The 22,090-nt window shown below is 39.1% G+C and overlaps 7 protein-coding genes across 7 annotated transcripts; 4 read left to right on the forward strand and 3 right to left on the reverse strand.

The window, feature by feature from the left end:
- Positions 1-4,542: 4,542 nt before the first annotated feature.
- On the reverse strand, positions 4,543-5,582 carry GGS22DRAFT_196224 (uncharacterized protein; the record flags this gene model as incomplete). Its single annotated transcript, XM_047965795.1, has 1 exon — positions 4,543-5,582. The coding sequence occupies one exon, from the start codon at positions 5,580-5,582 to the stop codon at positions 4,614-4,616; it is 969 nt and encodes a 322-aa protein (XP_047815901.1). The 3' UTR covers positions 4,543-4,613.
- Positions 5,583-8,959: 3,377 nt separating this feature from the next.
- Positions 8,960-10,080, forward strand: GGS22DRAFT_181423 (glycoside hydrolase family 5 protein; the record flags this gene model as incomplete). The annotated part of the gene is made up of 2 exons (XM_047963863.1): positions 8,960-9,261; positions 9,360-10,080. The coding sequence occupies 2 exons, from the start codon at positions 8,960-8,962 to the stop codon at positions 10,078-10,080; spliced, it is 1,023 nt and encodes a 340-aa protein (XP_047815902.1).
- A 450-nt stretch (positions 10,081-10,530) lies between these two features.
- Positions 10,531-13,778, reverse strand: GGS22DRAFT_171466 (ankyrin). Its single transcript, XM_047962604.1, has 5 exons — positions 13,202-13,778; positions 12,313-13,122; positions 12,192-12,264; positions 11,875-12,139; positions 10,531-11,813 (listed from the first exon to the last, which is right to left on the reverse strand). Exons 1-5 carry the CDS (start codon positions 13,436-13,438, stop codon positions 11,027-11,029), a joined length of 2,172 nt encoding a protein of 723 aa, XP_047815903.1. The 5' UTR covers positions 13,439-13,778; the 3' UTR covers positions 10,531-11,026.
- Positions 13,779-13,973: 195 nt separating this feature from the next.
- On the forward strand, positions 13,974-15,337 carry GGS22DRAFT_171467 (P-loop containing nucleoside triphosphate hydrolase protein). Its single transcript, XM_047962605.1, has one exon. It carries the CDS (start codon positions 14,182-14,184, stop codon positions 15,043-15,045), a length of 864 nt encoding a protein of 287 aa, XP_047815904.1. The 5' UTR covers positions 13,974-14,181; the 3' UTR covers positions 15,046-15,337.
- On the reverse strand, positions 15,278-17,453 carry GGS22DRAFT_171468 (cystathionine beta-synthase). Its single transcript, XM_047962606.1, has one exon. It carries the CDS (start codon positions 17,225-17,227, stop codon positions 15,656-15,658), a length of 1,572 nt encoding a protein of 523 aa, XP_047815905.1. The 5' UTR covers positions 17,228-17,453; the 3' UTR covers positions 15,278-15,655.
- A 1,285-nt stretch (positions 17,454-18,738) lies between these two features.
- Positions 18,739-19,479, forward strand: GGS22DRAFT_181427 (uncharacterized protein; the record flags this gene model as incomplete). The annotated part of the gene is made up of 2 exons (XM_047963864.1): positions 18,739-19,172; positions 19,242-19,479. 2 exons carry the CDS (start codon positions 18,739-18,741, stop codon positions 19,477-19,479), a joined length of 672 nt encoding a protein of 223 aa, XP_047815906.1.
- Positions 19,359-21,317, forward strand: GGS22DRAFT_171472 (uncharacterized protein). Its single transcript, XM_047962607.1, has 3 exons — positions 19,359-19,570; positions 19,699-21,207; positions 21,263-21,317. The coding sequence occupies exon 2, from the start codon at positions 19,776-19,778 to the stop codon at positions 21,135-21,137; it is 1,362 nt and encodes a 453-aa protein (XP_047815907.1). The 5' UTR covers positions 19,359-19,570; positions 19,699-19,775; the 3' UTR covers positions 21,138-21,207; positions 21,263-21,317.
- The last annotated feature ends 773 nt before the right edge of the window (positions 21,318-22,090 follow it).

The raw sequence follows: 22,090 nt of genomic DNA on the forward strand, positions 1-22,090 counted from the left end.
ATTATGTCTGGTGAGCTTATTTCGAAACTTAGAGGGTGTTTTGGAGCATAATCCTTTGAAGACTTATGGGATTAAAGCGGGTCTCAGCCAGTAATCTAATCCTGACGTTTGGGGGTATCAGTAGACTTATCCCCACTGTAATTTTGCTGGTGGAGCGTCCCATAGTACTTTATTTTCAATCAATCAGATTCGTCGAAAAAACTTATGCTTATTAAAATTTCATAAGCACCTCTAGAAGTGATTATTTTAATTAAATTATCAGTTTATAACGTATAACGCTTTAAAAAAGGTAAAATTTATAAAAAGCTTTAATAATATTATACTTTATAATTATAAATAATTTATAAGTAATTAATAATTATTAAAATATAACGCATTTAATTATTAAAGTTTTTTATATTATAATGCGTTTTTATTAAATTAAATTATTAATTAAATTATTAATTAAATTATTAATTAAATTATTAATTAAATTATTAATTAAATTATTAATTACATTAAATTAATCGAATTATTAAAAAATTTATTTAAAATTATTTATAACTTTAATAAATCGATAATATTATAAATAATTTTAAATAAATTTTTAAATAAATTACTTAATAAATACGAAATTATAAATATAAAAAAAGTTAATTAATATAAAAATTCGCGTTAATTAATTAAAAATATAATAAATATAATTTTATAAATAAAATTAAATTTAACGTATTTATAATTTAAAATAACACGGGTTATAAATATAATCGAAATTTATTTTATAAAATAATTTTTTAAAATTTTAATAAAATAATAATAATGAAACGGTAAATTATAAAAATAAATTCGCTAATTCGTTAATTTAATTAATATATTAAAATATATATAATATAATATAATATAATAACGTATAATTTTATATATATTTTATACGATGTTTTAAATTTTATAAAAATTATAACGTTATAAAACGTTAAAAACTTTATAATTTATAAAAATTATAACGTATAATTTTTTTATATAAATATTATTTAATAAAATTTAACGTATATTACGTAACATTTTTCGTTTTAAATAATTACGCGTATATATTTATTTATTTATTTATTACGTATTTAATTAAATCGAATTAATTAATTAAATTAAATAAATTAATTAATTTAATTCGTTTTAAAACGGTTAAAATATTAATAATAATTTTAAAAAACTTTAACGTTAATTTTAAAGTTTTTTACATATTTAAAAAATTAATTATAAATTATAAAAAATTAAAACGTTATAAAATTTATAAGTTATAAAGTTTTTAACGTTTTATAACGTTAATATTTATTATAAAATTCGAAATATCGTGTAAAATATTTTTTAAATTATACGTAATTTTATTATATTATATTATATAATTAACGGGTTAATAAATTTAACTTTATAATTTAATTTTAAATAATAATATAATAAACGAAAAAATTTAATGCGTTATTTTATATTAATATATTTTATTTTTTTAATTAAATAAAATTTTAATTTTTTTTAAAATTAATAAAATATTACCGTAAAACGTTATTTTAAATTATTAAGAAATTTATTCGTTACTTAAATTTTAACCGGTAAAATTTATAAAAAAAGTTTTATAATAAAAACCGGGTTTATAAAATATTTTTTTAATATTTTTATTACGTTAAAACTACGTTATATTTTTTTAAATAATGTTTTTAAAAATAAATTATATTTATTAATTATAAATTTTTATTTATTATATACCGCGTTAAATAAAAAGTCGATTTTTTTTAATCGGGTTAAAAATTTTTTTTAAAAAGTTATAAACCGGATTTTTATAAAAATTTTAACGCGAAAGTTTTTTTTTAATATAATTTCGGTTTTTATAAATAAATTTTACGATAATTCGAATATTTTACTTTTTAATAAATTTAAAAAAATAAAAAAAACGTTATAAAAATTAATTATTATTTAATTATGTAATAATATTAACTTTAAAAATATTACGTTACGTTAATTTCGAAATTAATAATAAAAAAAAAAATTTTTTATTATTATTTAAAAAAACGATTATTAATTTAAAAGGATTTAAAATAACACGTAAAATCGCATAAAAATTATTAAATAAATTTAATCGTTAATTCGAAAATTTTTTTAAAATAATTAAACTATTATTTACGAAATTTTTAACGTAATTAAAAATAAAATATAATTTAAAATATAATAAATAAGTTACATTTTTTTAAAAATTATTATTTTTTTTATATATTATCGTTTTAAATAAAACTTAACGAAATACGGTTATTTTTTTTAAAATATTATAAAATATTATTTATTTATCGATAAAATTAATCTTTTTAATAATAATATAATTATTTAAATTATTTATATAATTTCTTTTTAATAATTATTTATTGTTATTTATTAAATTAAATTTTAAATTCGAAAAATTTAACGAATATATTAAAATAATAAATGGTATTTATATCCACGTTTTTATATTTATTAAATTATAAAAATAATAAAAATATCGAAAAAAATTTATATTTTAAAATATTTTCGCCGTTATACGATTCGATAAAACCTTTAATTACGTAATAATAAATATCGAAAATATTATATATAATAATAAACTTTTAAATTTTATTATAAAAAAACATTTCGAAATTTTACGAACCCGTTTTTATTTAATAAATAATAACTTTAATTTACGAATTAATATTATAATTTTTTTCGTAAAAATTAAATATTATTTTTAAAAATAAAAAGCCGGTAATAACGTTTTTATAAAACTTTCGAAGTTATATAATTTACATTATTTTCGTTTACGAATAATCGTTAAATAAATTTTTAATATATTTAAATAAAAATTTAAAATTATTAAATCGTTCGTATTTAAATATAATATTTAAAGTTAAGTTAAATTTTTATACGTTATTTATAATTTATATAATTTTATTAAATTCGATAAATGTAATAATATAATATATAATAATTTCATTTAAAAAAATAAAAAATATTTTAAAATATAACGTTAATTAATTAATTAAAACGTTAAAATTATATTATTTATAATTTTACGAAAAAATATCGTTTAAAAATAATAAAAATTATATAATTATTATATAATAAATCTTTTAAATTAATAATTAAATATTATAATTAAGTAATTAAATAATTAAATAATTAAATAATTATATAATATTATTATTTTTAATAATTTTAATTATTATTTATTTAAAATATTTTCGTTTATTATTTTTTTTAAATAAATTAAACGATATTATAAAACGTAATTATTATAATATTTTATAAATTAAAACGAAATTTTCGTTATTTATTTCGTCGTTTAAGTTTTTATCGAAATAATCGAACGTTTTTTTTTAATTAAAAAATTTAAGTTTACGGTTTATAAATTTAAAACTTTTTTTAAATATTTTTTCGAATTTCGTTATATTAAACTTTTTTAACTTTTATATATTATAATTAATAATTATTTTATATAATAAAATTTCTTTTTTTTTAAAAATAAAAATAATAATTTTTAATATTTTATTATTAATTACGTTTAAATCGTATTTACGTTTACGTTTATTAATAAAATAATTAAAAATATCCGGGTTAATTAAATAAAAACGTTAATTAATTAATTAATTAAAAGTAATTTTATCGTCGATTAAATTCATTTAATTATTAAAAATAAAATTATTTTTTTTTTTATTTTTTTTATATAATTTTTAATAAATTTATCGTTAAAAAAAGTTTATATATAAATTTTTTTATTATTAAATAATAATATTTTAATTTATTTATTATTAAAATATTTTATTAAAAACTTTTTTTATTATTAATTTAATATAATAAAATAACTTTTTTTATTTACGTTATCGTTATTTATATAATCGTTAATTAAAAATTAATATTCGATTCATTTTTTTTTTCGGTTTTACGTTTTATTTTTATAATTTTAATAATTTAAAATTTATTAAATAAAATTTTTTTTATTTCATTAAAAAAACGAAATTATATAAGTTTTTAAATAATTTTACGATTTATATTAAATAATTTTTTATTAATAAAAACGGTTAAATATTTTATATAATAATTATTTTTTTTTTAATAAATTTAACTCGTATTTTAAATTTAAATTTAATTAAAGATTTAAAAAAAATTAAAATATTATCGTTAAAATTTTCGTCGTTTAATAATAAATTAAACGTTTAAAAATAAGTAAATTATTCGTTTAAAAAAACTTAAAAAAACATTATATCGTTTCGTTTAATTATTTATATAATAATAAATTATTCGAACATTAAAATAAAAAAAATTTTATTAAATTTTAATAATAAATCTTTAATTTAATTAAATTTAACGTATAAAGTAAACCTTAAAAAAAATACCTTCGTTTTATACCCACTTTATATAGGTGGAAAAAGTACTGAAATTTTTATAAGACCACCCTTATAAATTTTACCGGTCACAGCTTTAATTTTGCTAATTACGCGTTTCTTTAAACCTTAAATGCGCATTATGATTACTTATGTACCTAATATGTAAGATTTAATAATAAGTTATCCGAAACTTTCAGATTATCATCTGTAAACTGCAACACAAATATGTTCGTTAAGTGGCTGGTAGAATTAGTATATATTTATTTCCTCTTCGATTGCCTTGAGGCCCTCGCTGTCTCTCGGCGTCGTAATTTTCATCCTCCCAATTTCTTCATGTCGTTTCCCTGCTTGTCCCATTATTTGCCACTCAATTTTCCCCTTTGGAGATTCAGCAGCCATCAGCTCTCTCATAATCTCAAGACCGCGCTCTCGATCTGTACTTCTCGTGATATGCAACCCCCAAGCTTTCAAAAATGTTGCCTCCCCTCTGTAGTTCCGATGAAGCCATAACGTTTCTTCAGACGTAAGAGTACGCCTGTTTTCACAAACTTCTTCCATAGATCCAGAACCATTTCGGGACGTGTCGCTTTTATTTCTGGTTTTGTTTGGCTTTTCCCTATGTTCTATGTTTGAATCCTTCTTCTCCTTCGCTTCATTTTCTTCTTGTCTTTCTTCCCTGACGAGATCCGGGGAAACTTGTTTAGGAGAGGTCGCGAGTCGTGGCGGTAGCTCATGGCGATATGTTACATTGACATCATGGATAGTTGTACATGGATCCTTGATATCTCCGATTGAAACTCCGGTTGGTGCTGGTGTCAACCTGAATATTGACTGCTTCCAAGTTTTATTGTCTCCTTGTTGGATCTTGTTGATATCTACTGATGGTTTATTAGGTAGAGGCTTGCATTGTGAGATCTGTTGGATATCCGGTGAAGGTTGGATACGTCTGACAACATGGACGGATCGTTTTATAAAGTTATGATGGATATTATTTGTGGGGCCATTCGAAGGAGATGGGGACGTGGGAGGTATTAAAGAAGAATAAGGAGGTGGAAACGGTGACCGAGGCCTCGATGCATGGCTTTCTGAGTATGGTAGATTTGTTGGTGGTAATGGGAACAGATATTCTGAGTAGACTTTGATAGGTAGATGTTGCGACGTTGATTTTATTTGGTTCGTTGCTTTGTTTGATGGAAGTGTCAATGGTGCTGGGCTCATATTTGTTGAAGTCGTCGTTCCATTATGCTTGCTCGACGTAGTCTCCACATGCGCAAGGCAATTTGGAACGTAGCATTGGCCTATATGGCTGTTCGTCTCATTACACACTGGAACATGATTTGAGCTGGGTTGATGTTCTGTCCGCGAATTCACCCTTTGTCTGGGAATGTTTAAACTATGCGAACTAAACTGAGATTGACTTATTGACATATTTAGCCAAATAAAAAAATAGATAACGTATAGCAATGACTATGAAAGAGCACAACTAGAGGAGACTAGACATGTTATTTCTTAAAAGTAATAAAATGAAGACGCAAGCGCAACTTTCAGCCTTTCAAGATAGTAAGTATTTATCACCGTGGTTCGATTATTTTACGTTAATGTCATCACGTCTCCCCGGGGATTCGGTAAAGCCGCATGCAATTCCGGTGTATGGTAGCAATTTAATATATTTCAAACAATTGTAGCGGAATCTAGGAGCATTTTACGCGTATACAGCTCGTACTTCGACTCGTGCTAAGACCTCTATCCTCGGATTGGCGGTTCTACAATCTCAATTGGTACCCAAGGGGATGGAATTGCGGTAATCGATTCAGGGTTCCCAAGACGTTTAGCAGATTATCGCAGTAGAAGTAAGCCCCATGTAAAAACGAACTCACCACCTATCTGAGATTGTCACTATAAGATACCGAGGTAGTCGACAATAGGTATCTGACATAGGTGATCTGACTCAATAGTGCCTGGTTACGTGATACGGAAATGAGCATGGTACCACGATCCTCTAATCCGCCTGGACACGAAAAGAGTTATATTGAGTTACAAAGTAAGTATATATCGTCTTATCTTATGAATGAACGCTGAATACAATGAAAGTATCATCCAAAGTATTCTGTTAGTGATGTTGAAAGGTTTACTACGTCATGTAGATGGTGTTACCTTGGATTAGGTTGAACGGGATGTACGGGATTCAACTTGCAATGATCAGAATCACGTTACATCTGATGTTGCCGCAGTAAAAGGGGGGTTTTGCGGCATTGTTTGCGCCTACATACCTAGGTACCTAGTATACAAGTGGACAGACTACTTCACATAGACATAAAAAAACCATTCCGCTAGAGGGTAGGCTAGTTTATCTATTCGCGCGTTTCAATTACATTGATAGCCATCGTATTAAGCATGCGTCCTCGGGCATCCATGACAGAGTGCCTCATCTATTCGAATCCGATCTTCCCTTACTTCAACGCAAAGACCTCGCCGCTATGATATCTTCCCTCGGAAATACCGGCATGAATGTTTAAAAAAAAATCGAAACTCACTCGTCGTGATTGATCTCGCATCAACAGAATAATACCAAGACAGGTAGAATTATAGGTATGTGTCATGGGTAGGTACCGGTAGTAATGAATTTATAAGATCTTGTGGACTTAGTAGGTTTACCTAAGTAGGTCAACTGCTAGATGGGTACCTACAATATAAATATAGGTAGCAGTTAACCCAAAACGTACCTAGTGGATATTAACGTATCCCTTTTTCATTTTTGCTTAACTAACACCTAGCTGGAGGTTCAGCCCTCTCTATTAGGGAGAATATTTGAGAAACGGACCATGTGGTGCTTTGATAATTCGCATAGAACCTGTAAATCTTAGATTCAATTAAGGGTAGGGCGATTTGGTTCTTATTGAAGTTAACCACTGTAACTAGGTACGTAGGTATCATGTACGCTAGTTACAGCAGTATAATAAGCTGCAATACAGGGAAGCTAAGTGCTAAAAGGGGCGCCTATAATGGCATTAATAAAAATGAATAAAGGTCACTGTATTATAGCGTATATTAGGGGGCAAAAGAGTGTATATTAGATTGCTTAATTAACTAAACTGATCTGATAGTGAATTCATTACTTGGGTACCTAGGTAGGTAGTTATCTATAGCTGCAGCTGATCGCTATCAATGATATGTTTTTAATAATAGGTACTGAAAATAGCTTATAATCCGTTTTCAGATAGTACAGTAGTGTACTGAATACAGGGCTTAGGCTCTATATTTCAACAGTTCTATATTTACCTACTTGGTATTTATCGGTGGAAATGATTAAGTTATCTGGGTGGGTACCTACCTAGGTAGGTAGGTAGTAAGTACCTAGTTCTAAAAACCTTTTTCTTTTAAGAACCCGAATTGTAACGGAGGGGTTATCTTAGATATTAAGGATTCATAAAGATTATCGTGATAAAGTTAGGATTGTTAAAGGATCTAGCTGAGCTTTTCGGTAGGGTACTTAAGCCTCAAAACCCCTAATTCTAACAGCCGCATGCAATATTAAAGATAGCTAGGTATATGATTGGCTACTAGCAGTGGGTATATGCTGCAAGATTGGTTAAACGATGGGGGCGGGAAATGGGTAGGTACCTGCTCGATAGTTTCGCCATTTTAACCTACGTTGTTAAAGAACACACTATCTTCGAATATCTTTTTAGAAATATTGATTTCTGATACCGTAGGTAGCTTCTAGGTTAAGATCCTACCATGGCCGAGCTTACAGAAGCAGAGATATCTGGCGCTTGTTTGCTTAAAGCCTTAAGATCCATCTTGTTTGAGTTGAAAGAGGTAGGTAGGTTGAAGTCAAGGAAAGAACTCGATTGATCAACGTATAGCTATATTTAGCAACTGCCGCATTAGATAAAGATTCTATTCAGTTGCCGAACTTGAAAGATCACCGCATAGTGTAACGAAACATATTTCAATGCTGCAGCCAGATTATATCCCGATTCAGCGTGATAGTGCGAAATTGCTACTACTATTTTGTGCCAAAAAAAACCCAGACTCGCTAAAGAAGCTCTAAAGAGACCCAGCACAGCCCCACCATGCCTATGATCTCCCTATGTCGGCAGGTATGTCAACATCCTATTGAGATTATCGAAAATAATTTTGGCACCGCGTCAGCCTAACAATGAACTAGTTTTCTGGCTTGAGAAGATCAGATACTAAGCTTCATGTTGCGAGATGGAATGTTTCTATTGAATCTCAATTGCCTATTAATCAAGGCTAGGATGAATAGGTTGACGTCGACTTACTTGATATCACTCGTAAGGCTGTGATCTTCAAAGGCTAATACGAGTCAGTGTAATAGAGAGTAGCTTTCTACTTACAAGAACTTCCTATAAGTATCATCATCGCCCTCGACATTAATCTCAACATCTTCACCAGCCATCAAGCCCCATCCAAGTCCAAGTCCTAGTTCCATCGTCTCTCGCTTCAACCTAAACACCATAAAAATCAGCAAAATGAAGGTATCCATCCTCGCAATCCTCGGTGCCCTTGCGCTAGGCGTTTCCGCTACGCCTGTTCAGCAAAACGAATCGAGAGCGGGATCGAAGTCATTCATGGGCTCGAACTTGTACTTTCTTCCCGGGATGTCCGACCAAGATCAAGATGCGTACATCGCCGACCTCGCCAAATACGGAGCAAAGGTTGTGCGCGTGTGGGTGAACCAGCAGTCTAGCGGGAGCTGTACGAAAGGCAGCAAGCTCGCCGTCAGCGTCCCCCAGCTAGAGACCACGCTCGGCAAGTTTAACACTCAGACTCTCGACGCCGTCGACAAAGTCGTCAACAAATTAGCTCAGAAGGGTATCAAGGCCATCATCTCCCCCCACGATGGAAACTCGCTCCTCGGAGACTACAGAAAGTAAGAGTGGTTTTTCCTATTTACATAGGAACCGACCAGCTTCCATTATCCCCAATTTCGGCAAGGTTGGGCTCGCGGGACTGACAATAGGAAAATAGGGACGTATACTCCAGCAAATGGGGCAAAAACAGCTTCTACACCTCTCAAGACGCCTTCGACGCATACGACAAGCGCATCGAGTACATCCTCTCGTACAAGGGCGCGCACTCAGGCAAAGTGTGGAAAGACTGGAGCGAGGGGATAATGGCGTTCGACCTACAGAACGAGCCCATGTCGGCCGACACCTCCGTGTGCAAGAACAACGACGCGAAAGGCTGGCTCTGCGGGCGCGCCAAGAAATTCCGCAGCGTGCTCGGCGCGAACAACAAGATCCAGATCGCGACGGGCGGCATCGGCGGCGACATCTCGCACAACTGCAACTTCATCAAGGCCGCGACGTCGTGCCCCGAGATCGACCTCATCGCCGTCCACCGCTACGGCGGCAGCCAGTCCAGCAACCCGAGCCAGTGGTCCGGCGGCGCGAAGAAATGGGTCTCTGAGTCTGGCGGCAAGCTTGTTTTCATCGAGGAATGGGGCGTCAACACTGGCTCTACGAACCCGAAGACCGAGCTCCCCGCCCAGGCTAACGATATCAACAAGGGCGGTATCCCTAACCTGTACTGGCAGTTCCTGCCTAAGAAGACCTGCAGCTACGACCCTTCTAAGGACAGCGGTGATAAGTTCGGTATCTTCGTCGAGGGCGACACGGACATTGCTGCTGTTATGAAGGGCGCTTCCAACGCTAATGCTATGCAGGACTGGTCTAAGGTCATGGGTTAGAATTAGTCTTGGGTTATGAGAAGATGGGTTGGTTGAAAAGTTAGCTTCTTCGGCTTGGGAAACCCTTGAATTTGGAGGGGGTTTATGGTGGGGAATTAGTGCACATACAATATTCTTTCATTATTTCGAAGTCTCTCGTTAATAGAATTTATTCAATTTGGTCCAAAGATGGTAGACGAGAAGATACTCGTGCATGAAAAGATCGAGTTTGCACGATTGGCGATGTTGGTCGGACGAGTTTTAGACGAGGGTTTTTACCCCTGATCTAAGACTCATTTTCACCTGATTTCCATGTTAACTTGAGACGGTGCGAAATTTCCTAGAGCCACGTACTTGGGTAGGTAAAAAAGCAGGCATTTCCTTCAAAGGGAGGAAAATACCATTTCTTCTAATGAAGCGAGTGCCAGAAATCCCAATTTTTAACAGGTGTACAACCTTGAAATTTGGGTTGGATGTGACGATTAGTAATAACCCCAGGGTAAGGATCATCAGGGTTATACCCTAACCCCATTCTCAACCATAACCCTATCCCTAACCCCAAATTCTCCCAAAACACGAAGATGTTCGTATCACACTACTGCTATTCTTCCTCGTCACCTAAAACACCTAGGTAAGTATAAGTAAAACCAGAAGCACAAACACGCAAACATTCCAATTACTCAATACACCAAGCCCTCTCAAGATCAAAAAAGTCAATCAATAATCCCATAGTTACTTTCATACACCTATCTATGCGAGACCGACCGACCTACCAAGGGTACCGTACCGAGACGCTTTGAATGCCGCGGACTAACTACCTACTGTACACTCTAGTGTCATACCCCAGCCGCGTAACGCTAGCGCCGCGCGCGCGAAAGCCCAGAAATTCAATATTCGTCAGTAGTACCAAGTCATGTTAACGTAAGCGACTCGTGTATCTATCACCGCATACCTCGTCATATACGCCTTACACCTCCTCGTTCGCCACGGTCTCGTAACCGCCTCTCCTCCGCCCGCTTGAGCTGGCGCCACTGAGACCTAGGCCCATCGCCGCCGGACTCTCGTAGACCTCGGTGTAGTTGATCTTCTCCCCGCCGAGCACCGCGTCGCCCGTTTCCCTACGACCGAAGAGGGGAGCAGGATCGCACCAAAAGTCGCGGCAGTTTTGAACCATACCCTTGCTGTAAGGGTTCCGCTTCTTGCGCTTGTTATTGCCTGTGGCAGCACCCCGGCCTGTAGCCGTCTCGATAAACGTGTCGACGCCGAGAATACGACTCCATTGGGAGACGAAGCTCTTATGCTTGTGGTTGTGTCCTCCGCGACCAGTTCCAAGAGGATCGGCAGCTGCAGACGGAGGTGTGGCATCGGGATGGTTGGGGTCGAGAGGTGCTCCAGTGCTCGTGAAAGCAGAGCCCAACGACGTTGCTGAACCATCCTGTACACCGTACATATTCTCATACGTGGTCATAGCACGGGCAACCTGTACTAACTGTACGAAAATAAGCATGCCCACCCACGTAAGCTGTAGAGTTGCCCACAAGCCAATTGCCACCGTGTACGAATCGTTACTGATAACGGAGCATATGGCTTCTGACAGGATAAGGCAATCGTGAGAATCCGACTTGGGAAGCTCGGAAAAATAGTAATACAGCAGCCAGTCGAAGGATACAATGCCAAAGACTAGGTTGATTAGGTACATGAAGAAGTGACGGTGATTGTTCACGCCGACGCAATTGTTTACCCAAGGACAGTGACTATATCGAGTTAGTATTTATTCGGCAAGGCATCATCTCCGTCTTCTAATTCTATACTTACTGATCATGTTTCGCGACACATCGTTGGCATCGTCTGCAATGCTTACTCCGAAGAGGAGTGCGGATCATGCAAGTGACGCAGAAATTAGATTCATCGAATTTCCACAGACTTATCAACTCATCAATGACCGCTTTCTGCTCCGCGATTCCGTTGAGTTTTGGAACATATCCAGGGTCGAATACCATGCATGCAGCATAAAAATAAGCTGTGAGACTGTATGTGGCGATGTGGAAAAAGTTGAGCAACGGGTGAGCTGAGAAGGTCGCTAGAATGAGTTAGAAATTATCGGTCAGTTACGATGTCCCGAAAACACTTACCAGGAAATACAGTAAGAATCCACCGTGTGCCTAACAGGAACAATGATGCTGCAAAGATACCGGCTAACCATGGCTGCGATTATTAGTATTATAACGCCGTCTTCGGATCTATGATACATACCGTTCTATGCAGATGCCTCATATCCGGTGGCGCATATTCCAGGACTTGATTCGTAATCCACTGAAAACCGAACCCTACAACAAGCGCTATCGGAACAGACAAGAGGATGGGGAGGTGGCTCATAACCATCAACTCCATCCACAGTAACAGGGTGGGCAAAAGGAATAAGAACTTATTCATGAACCCTCGCTTGTCCTTAAGGAAGAAAGACGCTCCAGGCCACCAGGGTGTCACGGAATGTCCGTCCTCATCATAGCCACACTCTTTCAAAGCTCGCTGCCAGGCGTTGACAGTGTTGAGATCTTTAGCCGTTATTGCAGGAGTTTTGCCCGTTGTCGTCTTCGCAAACCGATCCGAACCGTATTCTAAGAGCTTTAAGATGCACGGGGGGGATCCCTTAACCAATGCCCAGTGTAACGCAGTGAAGCCCTGCTCATCCGTCGCATGTACGCTCGCGCCCCATCGTAAGAAGAGGTCTACGCATTGCGGGAAACCCTTATATGCAGCCCACATAAGGCATGTGTGGCCATAAGAATCGGCTACGTCGACGGGAATACCCTGGTGTAACAACAACACCACTAATAAAACATTTCCACTAAAGGTCGAGATGTGTAATGTGTTATACCCTTGGGCATCGGTAATGAGCGGGTCGGCGCCGTGTTGGATAAGAAGGTTTACGGTGTAATAGTTGGACCGTTGAGCAGCCCATTGTAACGGCGTCGCAACGCTTTCTCCTCCCTTCTTATTTATATCGGCACCTTTCTCGATAAGGAATTTGCACATCGTAAACTGGTTGTTGATAGCAGCCCACTGGGTACCTATCGTTAGCTAAGAACTAAACCGAAGAGCCATAGAGCCAATCAAAATTGGGGGTAGATTGGGCGCATACGTGAAGCGGCGTGATCCCCTCATCATCTGTATAAGTCGCGTCGACATCGGATGACTCGAAGAGCTTCTCCATGCCCGGTATATCTCCTACTCTTGCAAGTTGCATGACGTCCGGTTCGGACGGGGGCGCGTCGAGGTTCCCCATCTCCATGTCTTGCGAATTCAACTTCGGGGCCGCCGCCATGCTCTTGGAAGACGGTTGTATCGGTGCACCGGTGGAATTGGTGTTTTGAGACATTAAAGTACCCAGGTAGGTCTAGATTGATATTCGGAATTGATTAAAAGTCGGTCAAAAATATCGATCGTAACAATTAAAGAATGATGCCAAGGGGCATAATTGGGATGTATAATGCTTGTTTTTTTCTGGGACTCGACAAGATGATCAAGTATAAATTTGTTTAGTACCAATTTTACACAATTCAAATGAACGATACGGCACTGATACCCGAACAGACGAATAATGACTCGAGCGCCGTAATAGAATCGCTTTTTTTAATAACCAGTCATGGTTTTTTCATTGTTCAATGTTCATAAATCGTAAAAGGTGTAAAGTGAGATCAGATCAACTAATCGATCAGAAACAGTTGGAGTTGGGGCGTCGTCGTTACTGCTAAGCCACCCTAGGCCGCCTAAACCTTACTTTTCAAGTTTCCCCTTGTTGAGTGGACTAGCAACGCTCTAGGGCTTAGCCACGAGATTCAATTGGCCGGTAATCCTCCACTATTTTATAGTCGTCTGTACGTACCTCTCCCAGCACCACGGTGAACCCACATCTGCCACATGCGTCGAAGCTTGAGCTAACTTAAATTGCCGTAACAACTTGGCATCGAATGATGACACTGCAACCCAAGGAAGCTACACTGCATCGAATTTCGACATGACATGACTTGTTAAAGTCAACCTCCTCCTTCCTGTCCATAAATATTCTCTCTTCTTCCGTCTCTTTTCATCCATCTTGCTTTCAACCACAAACCGCGCAAGATGGACATCATGGAGAGCCTTAAGCAGGCTCTGGAGTACATCCTGACCCCCTCAACAGAAATCTTCATCGTCGGCGCTATAATCGTGCTCGTCCTCCCGATCCTCGTCCACTTCTACATCTCGCAAAGCACGCCCTACACAAGCCTCCCCTCGATCCTCCTCGTCGGGCCTCCAGGCAGCGGCAAGACATCCTTAATGACACTACTCGAGCGCGGCGACTCCGCCACCGCAACACACACCTCGCAGGTCCCCGAATCCATCGAATTGACCGTATCCAGCGACCACGGAGCGACCACGTTCCGCGAAGCCGCGCGCATGGACGCCCCGGGCACGCACCGGAAGTTCCTCCTCGTCGACACCCCGGGGCACGGCAAGCTGCGGAACCAGCACGCCATGACGCACATCGCCTCCGACACGCTGCGCGGCATCATCTACATGCTCGACGCCGCGAGCCTCGACGACTGTCTCGCGGACACAGCCAGCTTCCTCTACGACATCCTGCTCACGCTGCAGAAGCGCACCGGCGCGGGAAAGACGTCGAAGACGCCTAACGCGATCCACGTCCTGCTCGCCGCGAATAAGTTGGATTTGTTCACTGCCTTGCCTGCCTCGCTTGTCAAGAGTAACCTCGAGGTCGAGCTCGGCCGGATACGACAGTCCCGCAGCAAGGGCCTTCTAGACTCGGGTGTTGGCGAGGACGAGATCGGATCCGAGGAACAGGATGGTTGGCTGGGCGCATATGGCTCTGAGAAGTTTACGTTTGGCCAGATGAGGGAGTTTGATATCGAGGTTGATATTATTGGCGGGAGCGTGCTTGAGGGCAAGGTTGATAAGTGGTGGAACTGGATATCGGACCGGATCTAGGTGCCCTCATCATGGGTTATGCTGGGTTGTTTGGTTAGTGTGGTAATATCTCTGGATGTGACGGCTTGTTCACAACGAATTCGATGTGGACGTTATGCGGTTACGTCCGACATGTCGGGTATTGGAATGCTTATGTGTATCCACCTATAATTATGAGAGATGATCTCGTTTAAAAGAGTTGTTGTGTACTATCAACCTGGTTGCTATTGACTATCGTCTGATGTTGTCGGCATGTGGATACGAAAGAGTACAGCTCATGAATAGTCGCCTCATAATATGTTACGATTTAAAATCAGAGCCCACTGTGAAATAATACATCCCCACAATCAGACGATTTATCACCTATGAGATTGAAACCTGGTCAGTTCGCTGCCATAATTCATTCTACCTAGATATATGTCTATAGAAAAAGTATTCAGTAACCAATTCTCTCTAAACCATTGGGGACGTTGAGTCCGTTGTTTATACTCTGATACCCGAAGTTAACCAGTTGATTGATCGCTGAAATTGAAATTACAATTTCTACCATAACGCCATGCTGATAACCTATATCTAACCTATTTCTAACCCGCAAGAGCAAAATGCCAGCCTTTCCCTACGTAGAAAAGTCTTAAGCCTTGACCTGCTTCACCATCCACGTCAACAAATCAACCTTAGTGACCACGGCAACGGGCTTGCTGAGCGCTTTAGCTTTGAGTTGACTAGGCTCAGTAACGACGGCAGCGCTGTTCCACTCGAAGAACTTGCTCAGCTCCGCAATTGGCGTGTCCAATGTGATCTCGACGAACTTGCGACCTTTGCTACCCTTTCCTTCTCGGGGATCGGTGACTACTTCGTCAATCTTGCCGAAATCAAACATGACGTCTTTGACCGGGCTATGTCCGCTAGCCCGTCCGCGTGAGACGTAGCTAAGTAAATTGCCGAGAGTGACAAGGCCTACCAATTTACCTCCCGCGCTGGCAAGAACTGGAAGCTGGTCGAAGCCCTTGTCACGCATGGTCTCGATAGCTTCAGAGCAAGGACTACTGGCGATGACGGAAATAACTGGCTTAAGCCTTAACGAACGAACAGTTGCGCCAGCATAAGGGTCTTCCGCCTTCGCAGATTTACCATTCGCCGCCGCTTCCTTCGCTGCGGCATCGGTAGTCGGTAGTAGATCGTTCGCCGCCAACCAGTCATCATCGGCGAATTTCGTCAGGTAGCTTCGGATACTATCCGGTAGGACGACAACAACGACATCGTCCTTGCCAAGTCCTAAATCCTTGACTGCTTTGAAGGCAGCACTCAAGGCACTTCCAGAACTTCCACCAACAAGTAGGCCCTCCTCGGAAATCAATCGACGCGCTAGCTTGAAAGACTCCACGTCGTCTGTCTTGTACCACTTGTCGACAAGCTGCCTATTAAGGACATCGGGGATGAAATCGTACCCAATTCCCTCTACCTTGTAGGGTTCATCTCGGTGCTCGTCGTTCAGAGCCTCGGGCAAGGCCAAGATACTCCCTTGCGGATCTGCAGCCACTACTTTGATATCCGAGTTGTAACTTTTCAAGCCCTTCGCCAAGCCCGAAATAGTACCACCCGTTCCAGCGCCTGCTACAATGCAAGTAATTTCACCGCCGGTCTGTTCCCAAATCTCTTTGGCTGTTCCAAACTCATGGGCTTTTGGATTGTCTACGTTCGAGTACTGGTCTAAGATATGCGCGTTCGGGATCTCTTTGACTAGTTTCCTTGCGACACCGATATGACTCTCAGGGCTGTCCCAGGCCGCTTGCGTGGGGGTACGTATGATAGTAGCGCCTAGTGCCTTGAGTACCGACACCTTCTCAGCAGACATCTTTTCAGGCAAGGTGATGATCGTCTTGTAGCCCTTGATAGCGCCAACCAATGCCAAACCAATACCTGTATTTCCGCTCGTCGGCTCGATCAAAGTATCGCCCGGCTTAATCCTTCCACTTTTCTCGGCTTCCTCAATCATCCGTAAGGCTATGCGGTCTTTGACGGAACCGCCAGCATTGAAGAGTTCGACCTTGGCATAGATTTGGGCCTCGATGCCGAAAGATTGCGGGATCTTGTTCAGGCGGACCAACGGCGTGTTTCCAATTAACTCGGTTGCCGACTTGACCGTCGCCGCATGGGGCGGGTTATGTGGCACTGGATTGTTGGAGCGGTTCGCAGAAGCCATGGCGGTAGGATTGTTTCGTGAATTTGGTAGATAGTATATTCTAGGTAGGTAGCGTAGATTAAATATTATCAGAAAGAATCCTGAAATTATATCCTATTCTATACGAGAAATGCCAAGGAAACTTAGGGGGCAAAAAGTTGAAGATTAAAAGATGAAGAAAAAAAGGGCGAATGACTAGAAGATTTTCAGAATTGCGTCAGATCAAGTCTCGCCGTATTCAACCTAAAGTGAGCGAGATTTGGACTTGCCAGACCTGTCTAGAATTTCACCCCGCTAAAAAGCCGACAATAGGCGCTGCAGGAACGACGAGAAGGAAAGCGGAAGCTGCTTAGCTGAATGGCGGGCGATTCCGACGGTACACGTTGTCACATGGATCCTACAGGGTATGCGGTACCTACCGGTAAACCGGCAGGGCAGGTATCATTCACTAAACTACCTAACCTAATTCGTGGCTAGCGCCATCTACTCTCTATCCCATTTTGCAGATGCGGAATAACAATCCACTCTTTCATTTCTCCTCAGCCAGTATAATTCACAAACTCTGTAGAATGAACAAGTGCAATCTTAACATCGAACTACTAGATTTCTAGATAGGAATACCATCTAAACCATAGAGGGCATTCCGGTTACCCTCGAATTCAACACAGAGCGTCAGCCGCGGAGAAACGTAAATGTAATCTATTAAACGAGCTTATGAAATATGGTCTGCTTACAATTAATAGGGAGCATTACGCACATTATTCCGCAGAACACATTTCATCATGAAATTATTAGCTCAAATAACTACACATACAACTCACAATTCCTTCCTCTTCAATCAATATATTGTCTCTTCGATTAGCGAAATCAAAGGAAACTTTATGACAGGAAGCAAATTTCATTCACGATAAGATTCTAACTCATTGTTGTTCAGCACATATGCCAAAGACAGCCTTATTCCAAACCCAAGCGGGAACAATAAACTGCGCCGAGCAGTAGTATGTCTATCTTCAACGACGCAAATGATTTATTCGGCACATTAGGGATACTAGATAGAGCGTCTTCTTTCATAATCGAGGAAGACCTCTTCGCTTGAGCGTCAATGCCCAAAAACCTAATGCCATTTCGTTGGCTTCGAAGTGAGTATTTCCGCAACCAACACAGATCTAGGTCAGAAACAGTGTGTAATTGGATAAGTAATCGCTGAATACTGTATTATGTTAGGTTAAGACTGAGACCTGATAGTAATCTGTCCGCCTATAGTTCCGCTAAGATATAGCAGACTACCACTAAGTTATAAGGGCCAAGTCAGCATCATACGGTGTCAAAATATTACAAATTACACTGTTTTGGCCGGATCGTCATAAAACCCCTGAATAGGAGTTAGTAGCCCGTGCTGTCACCCCACTGTGGGCATCAACTACTAACGACCTCATATTTCAGCCCTATTTATGGCTTATATTTTTCCTGACACCAATAACTAAGTACTTTTACAAGAGACCATGGTGTATCCGAAGACACTCGTTAACAATATGCCGAATCAAGAGTCAGATATCTTGAGTGGACCTTCTCCTATCTCTGCCACGGCACGAATAATCAACTTTAACGAGACAGACGTAGACGAGTACGATGGTTACTTCGCAATGATAATCGACAATATTTGTACACAAGATGAGTGCGCGAATTTACTCAAACTCGTCAGCCCCGCTGATGGTGCAGAATGGCCACCCGCAGCTGTAACCGCCTACGACGGGTCCCAAGTCGTAGACACGAAGTCCCGGTTCTGTGGTCGGATATTCTATACATCTAAGGTCCTGGCAGATCGTCTCCTAGAGCGCGTATTACCGTTCATACCCCCTGAGATTGTCACGTTAGAAAATGCACCTGACATCACGGGCCAGTTCCCCATCATTCGTAATGAATCGTGGCGCATCTGTCGGCTTAACAACAAACTTCGATTCCTCAAGTATGGGCCCGGATAATATTTCAAGCCTCATTGTGATGGCCATTTTACGGATGAGGACGGAGCCCAGAGTTTTCTGACTCTGCACCTGTACTTGAATGGGGGTGCAGACGACGACAATGTGGTGGAAGGCGGCGCTACGAGGTTTGGTGTCGACTTTGAAGATCCACAAGCTGGAAAGTTAGATATCGACCCTAAAGGAGGAAGTCTAGTATTATTCCAGCAGAGGGACATGTATCATGAAGGAGCGACAGTCATGAAAGGGACCAAATATACAATGAGGTCGGATGTTATGTATGAGAAAATATGAGATTGGCATGTACCTCCCTAGGTGCATACCTACTAGGTTGGAGGTATGAAATCTAGTAACTCATATTTGATCCTTTGTGTGGCTACTATATGTATGTTTGTTCATGTTCTTTCTTCCATATTACCATTGACGTGAACAATACCTCTGATTCTTTTACCCTTCCCTATTCGGAGATATCCCCAACTTCCATTGTCTGTCGCAGTTTAACGAAACTATCAGGTATCCCGACCAAAGAATTACTATTGTTGCACATTGAGTCAGTAGCTTAGACTTCACTCGATTTCCACGCCTTTACCATGGACCCCGCCGACGAGGAGCTGATTTTGGAAGATTCTTTAGATGGATCGGAGGAAGAAGATAGTTGGATGGACTGGGATATGTGGTGGCAGATCATAGTCAACCGAAACGAAGAAGTCGACGATCCCGATTTGCCCGAGTACCCTACTTCAGCCTGGAGTCTCGACATGGTAGATCCTCCATTCCCATTTAATCTCGACGCAACATTGTACTGTGCGGCAGTTCTGGCAATAATACTTGCCATACACTCCGAGATAGATACGGCATGGCTGCTCAGGCATGGGTACAGATACTATCTGATGCGCATATCGTCTAAGACGCTTCTCACGGTGGCTATTTCTTTCGCTAGTACCCTTTTATTCGAAGTCATTGGAAATGTGGCAGATTTGGTGAGAAGATCTTACATGGAAGGGATTATCATAAAAGTAAATTCCTTGCTTGTTAAATGGCTTCACTGGGGCCCTGTTGATGAGCATGGAAATGCTGGGTTGGATGGTGAGATTATATTCGATCACGACCCAACTCAAATTCGCCCACTCATCCGCAATGCCGTCACTAACATAGTACTCCTGGCTTTCGATTGCCTATTTCTAATTTTGTCACATCTTATTCCCATGGCGATTGGAGTCTATTTTATTTGGCTAGTATCTTACGTATCGAGGGACCTGGCAATCTTTCTATATAACTTGTCGACATACGTTGCACTGCCTACGCCAAACATGGACGGGGCATTCGATATCAAAGACATGCTTTGGGAATTCGGCCCCCCTGTATATTTCCAATTGTGGGCTGCAGCGCTTATATATCTATCCGTCTTCGTCTTTATATCGAGATCAGAAACGCCTCTCATCCTATATAAAACAGGGCTGGATCCCTTTTCCAAGCTCATGCTCAACCTTCTCCGAGCGACTACGACACATGTACTATCGTACACAGCATACCAATTGGTATGCCTTTGCGTCACTATCATGCCGCCGGCCTGGTTCTCCAGAGATGGGTACCTCAGTATTATAATCCGCGATCCGGTGGTTCAGAAAATAGTGACGCGATTCAACTTGGGGTTTTATCCAGTAACCGCTCTGCTCCTTATCGGTGCGCATTGGATAGTTAGAAACGTCTGCAGGTTATTAGTTACGCGTTTATATCCGCTTTCGGTCCCTTATATCGTCTGGTTATCGATCAAAACAGAGAGAGCAACTCGACAGCAATGGGTGGTGTATGGGCCCTTTTTGAATGGGGATATGGCTGTGCTTGAACTGGGTAATAGAGTCATGGAGAGAGTTGTGATGACCATCATGTTTGGCTTGAAGAGCTCGTGGCCCGTTAGGATGAGACTAAGCGCAGTTCCGGTTCTAGATTAGTTGGATACTAGAAAAGGGTTGAGTTGAGTTGTACTTTTATTTATGAGGGTGTATCATGGCGAATATTAAAGTACGTATGGATATTCATTTGGTTCTGCCAAAAGCTTCATTGTAACATAACCTAGGTTGAATTCTCAGACGAGTTACACGACTTATTGTCTACAATTAAAAAAAGAAAATACGCTTCTGAAAATGACTTTGACAAGTTTTGAGAAATTGAAATGCTCAAAGTTGAACTAATTGACGTATTGGACACCTTGTGCTTAGGCTTGTAGGTACCCATGTGTCGGCTAATGACAGGAAAAGGGGTTAGCAGTGATGGTGGCGGGAGCTGCCATAGCGTTAGCGGCAAGAAATGCCCCATCATTGTTCAAGCACTTGCATGCAATACCTACCATAGAATTTTACAATGTTAAATAACTGAATAGTTAATCACAGAAAGCTATTTTATGATATATCTACACATCTTTGGAATTTTAATTATCATTATTTGGAAGTTGTACTTTCCGATGTTGTGACCATCGGAATTGACATCATTGGCCTAAGCTTTTGTGAACCCCTGGCTTTAGTCCTGCACACGGTTTATCCCCGGAGCGGAAAAATGGAGGGTCTTCCTAGCGCCGATTGCCTTGGTTTGTCTCAAGGGGATAAGCACCCACCCGCCTCATTTTTCTTTCCTTCCCTTCAAACAAGCTCAAATACCCAGTTCTCAATTCATCGACCGTATCTTCAACCCATTCTTACCTATATAATACTTAGACTCTTAGAGCTTAACTATACCTTTCAAAAATTAAATACCTAGTTTGGATTCTGTTAAGATGTCGGCATCGCCAGCAGGCGTCAAGAGACCGCTAAAGTCTACTAGCGGTAATACCCAGACCCAAAATACGCCTGCAAAACGCGTTAGACATAGGAGCTCAGCCAAGTCTAGCGCAGCCGTCTGGGACGTGACT

Source organism: Annulohypoxylon maeteangense (assembly GCF_022496945.1).
Source record: "Annulohypoxylon maeteangense strain CBS 123835 unplaced genomic scaffold GGS22scaffold_17, whole genome shotgun sequence".
In the NCBI taxonomy this organism is placed as follows: Eukaryota; Fungi; Ascomycota; class Sordariomycetes; order Xylariales; family Hypoxylaceae; genus Annulohypoxylon; species Annulohypoxylon maeteangense.